Source organism: Osmia lignaria, chromosome 11, assembly GCF_051020975.1.
Source record: "Osmia lignaria lignaria isolate PbOS001 chromosome 11, iyOsmLign1, whole genome shotgun sequence".
Taxonomy (NCBI): Eukaryota; Metazoa; Arthropoda; class Insecta; order Hymenoptera; family Megachilidae; genus Osmia; species Osmia lignaria.
Window position 1 is genome coordinate 3,156,475 of NC_135042.1, and position 6,835 is coordinate 3,163,309.

Consider the following 6,835-nt stretch of genomic DNA (forward strand, 5'->3'; position numbering starts at 1 on the left):
TGATGAAGAATAAAAAATATTTTATGTACCATATTTTCTTCATATATTTTTACTTATTCTTAGAATCCAGATATATCTTAGCTTACTAACAAATTCAGAAACTTAAAGTTTATGTTTAATTGAACAAACTGATGTATATTATGTTTCTTTTAAAATGGCAGTATCATGTACAGTACATATGTACAATGGTAAAAAGTGTATTTATGTATAACTAGAAAAGTTACTCGATTCATTAGACTTGATATCCCTCGGTTATCGATTGACGTAGCACTATTAACTATGCTGTATATTTCGTACATGATAATTCAACCAAATTCAACGTGACGATAAACATTTGTCATTACCATTTTCCTCCCTTCTTTTTCTTTTTCTGTTGAACTTTCCGTTGTTGTTGTCGCGGTCCAGAAGTTTCAACCGCCGGGCTGTGTCGTGGGTTAGGAGAAGGTTTAGTATTCGTAGGCATTTTAGTAATGTCACTGTAAAAGATACAAATTAGTATAACAATTATTAATTATTAAATAACGTACATGCATAAATTTTGAATAATACATACTAAAGATCGCTGGCTCCTGCAGCAGCGCCTTGGGTGCCCTTCATAGCGGCATCGCGGTTTCTTCTATCCCGTTTCTTTCGGAATCCACTACGTTCGTGCCTGGGTAACCATCGTTCAGGATCAGGTGGAATATTTGGATCGTAGTTCTTAGGCAATTTTCCTTTACGTTTGCGTTTTTTACGTTTCTTTTGGGTTATATCAACAGCAGGTTTGCTACACAACATATTAATTATTAGTCATAGAGTTATTTACAGAACGAGTGAAAGTTTTAATAGACGATTTGAAGGAAGAGTAAACTTACCCAGGAGATGGTTCTATTTTTTTCTTAATCACTTTGGTACCGATTATCCAATTACTACTCTCCAAAGCATCGACATCGGTTCTTTCAGAGAGGTCGTGAAGAGGTGGTAAGCGCTTAGATAGGAGCTGTGCTTTCTCAGGACAGAACTGCACGTACGCTACTACTAATTGTGCTAATGTTTTAGTATCAGAAGGCGATGCATCTACCATTTCTTGTAAAATATCAGCTGCCACTTTAACTTCCCCTGCACGCAGGTAGAAATCGGCGGCTTGCCGCCACAACTCTCCCAAATTAGCAGTAGTTTCCTAATGGTAATTATTGAATAGAAGGTAGGAAAATTAGAAAAAACAACTAGGTAAAAGTAGAGCGAGATTCGCTCTAAAACCAACCCTTGGAACTAAACTAAAACTTTTCATCAACTTATTTTGAAGTGGCAAAAAAAAAAATGTTCGGCCATTAGTTGAGATTTTGACCTATTAAACACAATGGCGTAAGAATTTTTTCAATAACTCTTACCGTTTGGCCTGTACAAAAGTGACAAAAAGTCTAAATGCTTTAGCCCCCTTCTCAAGATTTTCAATCTTAGATACGGGTTGGCTAAAAAGCGGTAAAAGATAAATATACTTACTTTATTCTTTTTGTAATAATTTACTGCATTCTTCAAGGCGGTTGATGCTTTTTCACGATTATTGTTAGCCATATGCAAAGTTACAAGAGCACTGACTACACCAGGTAACGATCTATCTCTCTCATTCAAATTTTCTAGAATATTAATTGCTTCTTCTCTTTCATCTTGACTTAACAAAAGTTGCACACAAACCAGTTTCATTTGTAACTCTTTTTCTCCAACAGCATATGGTGTTAATAATTTTACTGCTTCCTTTGCTTTACCCTCTTTAGCAAGTTGTACTGCCTTTACGAACATTGCATCTGCAGCTAATGCAGGATAATCCTTAGCAAGTTTATTGCAAAGTTGTTGACATTGCTCAGCCTGTGTATAGATAAAAAGATGCATACTGTAAAATATGGACTGTAACGATGAAATATACTACTAACTAGATCCATACCTGATCAGTATACAAAGCTAATAAACACTGGTTATATGCAATAGTTCTTCTTTGTCCGGAAGTTAACTTATGTTCTAGGCTCTCATGAGTAGCACTCTTCATTCTTTTCTTACTATCAAATACATTCTGATCTTTATTGAGGCACACAAGGTTATTGCTTGCAACTGCTACTAAAGCTATATCATCTGGTTTTGCTTTTAAAGCAGAAGTGTATAATGCTTGAGCTTCTTTTTCACGGCCTTGGAGTTGTAGACAGCATCCAAGCTGAACTCTAATAATTCCTAGTTCATCTTCTATTTCTTCCTCTGCAACTCCATCTTCTTCCAAACCTTCTTTGCACATTTTCTCTGCTACTCTAAGCTTTTTCTCTGCCTCAATTAAAATGCTTTTATCTCCTCTATTGCCTTGTGCAATTAAACGGCATGCTGCATTATATGTTAATTCATATGTATCTTCGCGTAGCACAGGAACTTCTAAATCCTATTAAAATGATACGTCAAAAGTAATTATTAGATTAGATTACAATAATTCTAATTATTAAAAACTTACGGAACCCTCAATTGCTAGATTTACAATAACTGCTGCAAGATTTGCTTCTCTTTCATCCTCATATTCGTCGTGGGAATTCTTTATGATATCTCTATATACAGAAAAACATTCCTCATACTTCTCAAGACGATACAGTATTTGAGCTTTGAGTTCTTTAAGCTTTAAAGAAGGATTTGAGACATTTTCTACCACCTTCAAAGCTTCTGGTACTTGATTCAACCGGTATAAACAATATGCTTTCTCAAAATCCAAGTTACTAAAACAGAAAATTAATTTCCTTAGAAAATATGACTTAAAAGTACATCTATGTGCATTATGGAATAATTATCATACCCTGCTAGTTTGGGATTTTTAGTAATAAACTGAAGAGCATCATTAAATTTGGACAACTGAATGTAGCAAATAATTTTACAGTGAAATGCAGCTTCCTCATCTTGAGAAATACCTAAAACTAAAACATTTGTTTTTAAACACATGCTGTTTTTAAAAGAAACAGAGTACAGGTTATGCTCATAATAAATATACAGGTACCAGTGCAATTGGTAGCTTTGGAAAAACTTACTTCGATTTGCAACTTTTATAGCTCTCTCGTACTCTCCGTTCTGACCTAATTTATTTAATTCCGAGTAAAGAGCAGGAAGGTTACTTTCTTTCGCGGCCATGTTGCCGAGATTGCGACCGTGTCCAACGTGGAACGTGGAACCAGGAGGAGCAAGGTACTGGATTGACCACTAATGAAAATATTACAAGTGTTTAATTGATACAGTAGTAAAAGAAACCTTCATCTTATTATCAAGTAATTACGTAATAAACTAAAAGTACTGTGCACGCCTTATTTTTATATGTTTTTTTAATTTTATACCAATGCGCGCTTTCAAAAAGATATGTTTAGCGCCACTTGACAGTAGACAGCAAGAATTGCTTTTTTTTATAAAATAAATAACTTTTGCGCTTTATTGTGTAAATTGATCATTTACTATTGTAATATAAATCAAATAATTGCATTATAGTTCACTAAAAGGGTTAAATTCGGAAATTAAAAATGTTTTTTGTTATTTTCGAGATTCTCCGCCAAATGACTTTAGTGGTTCAATTTTGAAAGACCGTGAATAAAAATTTACATATTTAACAATGCGAATTGTTTATTTATTAAATTTCATTTGTAGATACATTTTTCTGATTAATTAACACATCTATTCCATATATTATTGATGTCAAGATCTAATTTCATTCTTTGCTAACGACGGTTTTTACGATGCATTTCATAAAGTTAGCTGCTTTTTCGCAATCATCTTTTCCACCTGAAACATTATTTAATTGAATTAAATTTCGTTATTAAAAATTGGGATTAAAATTGAGAATATTTACATGTATTGGTGCATCTCTGAATAGTCGCCTCGACTTCGTCTTTTGGCATATCCTTTGGTGCTTTTTGTCTGATAACTTCTTCATTCCATTTTCCATTTTCGTTCATCTGTAACAAGATTACAAAATTTGAATCCTGAATTCGAAGTCTACGCGTGCAAATATTAAATACAAGGTGTTTCCGACTTATTAGTGGTATAACTGAACAGGAGATGATAAAGTAGAAAATTTTAGTTCTTCTCTTCAACACAGATAGCGCTATTTCATACAGCGCAGCAGTACGGAAAATATAAATTTTTTAATTTTTGCAGAAAATAACAATGGAATCACAGTTCAAAATCTTACAACATTCATTTTTTTCAGGAGACAGGCTGTAAAACATCTAAGTCTGTCTTCGGGTCCTTGACCCTCGCCAAGCAAAGCTAGCTGCAGTTCTCCTAAAATTTAAACATCAACTTATTTTACGTTCCTGCTGTATTTTTATCACTTATTTTACTTTTAACATACCGATGGTAGTCCCAAGCTCTTGTGAGCAACTTGCACTAAATTTTTTTATGTTTTCCTGATCTTCGCTGGACAGCCATGCCTGAAAAGTACAAACAAAATTGAGATACTATTAAATTTTGTAACAATTTAGAAACAGAGACGATTAGTATATAGAAATATAAGGATTGTGAAATTTACCCATGAACAGGTCAAATGTAAGTAAATAGTAAGAAGAATAACAATAGTCTTCATGGTTTCTCCGGATGAAATTGAAGAGAATTATTGAATACAGAAGGAATGCACAGCAGACTTTTATACGTGCACTATTTTAACAGCTCTTATATACATCACTGTTCAATTTTTGTTATCTCTGATATACATTTCCATCTTGGCATTAATGACTTATTGTTCTTCAGGTGAGATCGTTTTATTTCGTCTTCGAAAATTTACGATAATCTTTATAGTATGTTTATAAATTAAAAAGGAATATAATAGTATGCTTTTCGTTTTTCGAAATATCAATCTGAATATTTATATCTATTACCAGTTTTGTAAATATAAAATAATTAGTAGAATGTATTAGATCATAGCTTATCTCTTTTCATAAAAGGTGTTGATTGTAATACTAATTCTTTGTGAGATTCGTTGATGACATTGGTCAGATGAGCGATCTTATTATCGCTTCATACAATAGAGAGATTTATAATCTGGAACGAATTTATGGTCGTAAAAATGCAAGGACGATGGAAACGATACTTGCCAATTCAACTGGGGAACGACAAAACGAAACTTGACTGGCTAGAGGATGGAATACATCTGCTCCAGCTTATCGATTTGTTGGGTAAATAAATTTCTTAACTTTATTTAATAATATTTAAGCAATGGAAGACACAACGATTCGCGTACCACTTGAGATTAAGAAATTATAAAACATTTCATAAGCTTTTGTCGAATACATAATATAAAATAAGTTTCTCAAAGATGTAATTTCTACTTTAGTACATTTTTCTTTCATATTTCTAAACTTTTGAAATTCTGCAACTTTTCTTTACATGTAACTTTATCGCAACGTGTGTATAAATTAAAAAAAAAGAAAACAAATTAGGTATTGTCAACTATTTATTTCATAATTTATATTTACAAGTGTATCTGCCGATTGATGTGCGAATTATTATAAAATAGATTACAATTAGTAGTTAGATTGCTTCTTCTTTCTGGATGAATAAATTAGTTAAGTACGTTGAAGGATTTGTTGTCCACGAAACATTTCACCAAATTGGCTGCTTTTTTACAGTCAGTTGGTCCAGCTGGAAGAAGTATTAATTATTAGGTAATGTTACTTTTGAACAATGGCCACCTCATTCCAAATGTCACTTGAATAGTTTGAAAAGTTTAAGTAGCTTGAATAGTTAAAAAGAAGATTCTAAACTCCACAGAATATTACTTACTGGCGCTGTCTTTGCACTTGGTGATGACACTCTCAACCTGATCCTTGGGAACGTTGGCGGGAGCCCTTTGTCTGGCAACATCAAAGTTCACGGTACCGTCCTCACTCATCTATAATGAAAAGAAAAATATAATTTTCCGTTTCTCCAGGAACAATTTCATTTAAACGATTCTCTCACTTACGATGCCGATCTTCTTCAACATGCAAGAGGAGAAGCAGGCCAATTTATCGTCATTCTCAGCAAAGTTACCGGATTTCGCATTTTCTACCACCTCTGAAGAGAAAATAGTCTCGATTAATTCTGACAATACTACTTTTTTTTACATAAATTACTAACAGATGTTCTGACTGTTTTCCTTTTTATTTGCAGTGTGTCGTTAAATTCAACTTACGTGTGTCAACTCCGGTTTCGGTGATACAAGCAGTCTTGTATTGGGTCAGTTTGGCTTTTTGTTCCTCAGTGAGTGCCTGGAAAGTGTAATAATAAATAAGCGACAAATGAATAGGAACATAGCATAACAAATAAGGAAATACGGAAAGAAGTGTAGGTATCAAAGTAATATAAAAATATAACAGCAATAAAAATTCTTCTAACATAATTTTTTTACTCTTCGAATAGCAACGGAGGGAAACGAAAAATCGCAAAATTTTTTACCAAAGCACCGACGAGGCAGAAAGCAAAGATAACTGCGATAGTCTTCATGGTTTATTATTTATTTTTCGAGTTCGTTTTTTACGATATACAAGCGAAGTCTGATCGGATGTTCAAGAAGAACTGAATAACACATCGGATCTTTCACGAGCTTTTATAGTTGTAGATGCAATCACTGCTCGCAAGATGTTGATGGGGCGAGCCAAGGTTCCCTCCCTCCATCGGTCAACAAACGGTTGTCTATTTTTCGGGGAGGAGCGCACCGATATTTTGCCTCTGATGAGATATAATGTTCCTTGCTTACATAACTGTTCCAGGACGTACGTACTATGTTTATTTTCTTTTCATGGTTCACGTAAAAAAAAGTTCAGTAAAATAAATATTTCTTCTATCCTTTCTTTTACTTTGTTTTTTT

The 6,835-nt window shown here is 33.5% G+C and overlaps 2 protein-coding genes across 2 annotated transcripts; both read right to left on the minus strand.

The window, feature by feature from the left end:
• Positions 1–23: 23 nt before the first annotated feature.
• Positions 24–3,489, minus strand: Srp72 (signal recognition particle 72). The gene is made up of 8 exons (XM_034323762.2): positions 3,033–3,489; positions 2,804–2,921; positions 2,471–2,726; positions 1,922–2,401; positions 1,483–1,845; positions 855–1,159; positions 554–766; positions 24–476 (listed from the first exon to the last, which is right to left on the minus strand). The coding sequence occupies exons 1-8, from the start codon at positions 3,130–3,132 to the stop codon at positions 341–343; spliced, it is 1,971 nt and encodes a 656-aa protein (XP_034179653.1). The 5' UTR covers positions 3,133–3,489; the 3' UTR covers positions 24–340.
• Positions 3,490–3,622: 133 nt separating this feature from the next.
• Positions 3,623–6,565, minus strand: LOC117603981 (uncharacterized). Its single transcript, XM_034323625.2, has 10 exons — positions 6,424–6,565; positions 6,161–6,236; positions 5,951–6,042; positions 5,770–5,878; positions 5,552–5,628; positions 4,520–4,594; positions 4,343–4,421; positions 4,181–4,272; positions 3,839–3,944; positions 3,623–3,771 (listed from the first exon to the last, which is right to left on the minus strand). The coding sequence occupies exons 1-10, from the start codon at positions 6,469–6,471 to the stop codon at positions 3,698–3,700; spliced, it is 828 nt and encodes a 275-aa protein (XP_034179516.1). The 5' UTR covers positions 6,472–6,565; the 3' UTR covers positions 3,623–3,697.
• Between the last annotated feature and the right edge of the window lie 270 nt (positions 6,566–6,835).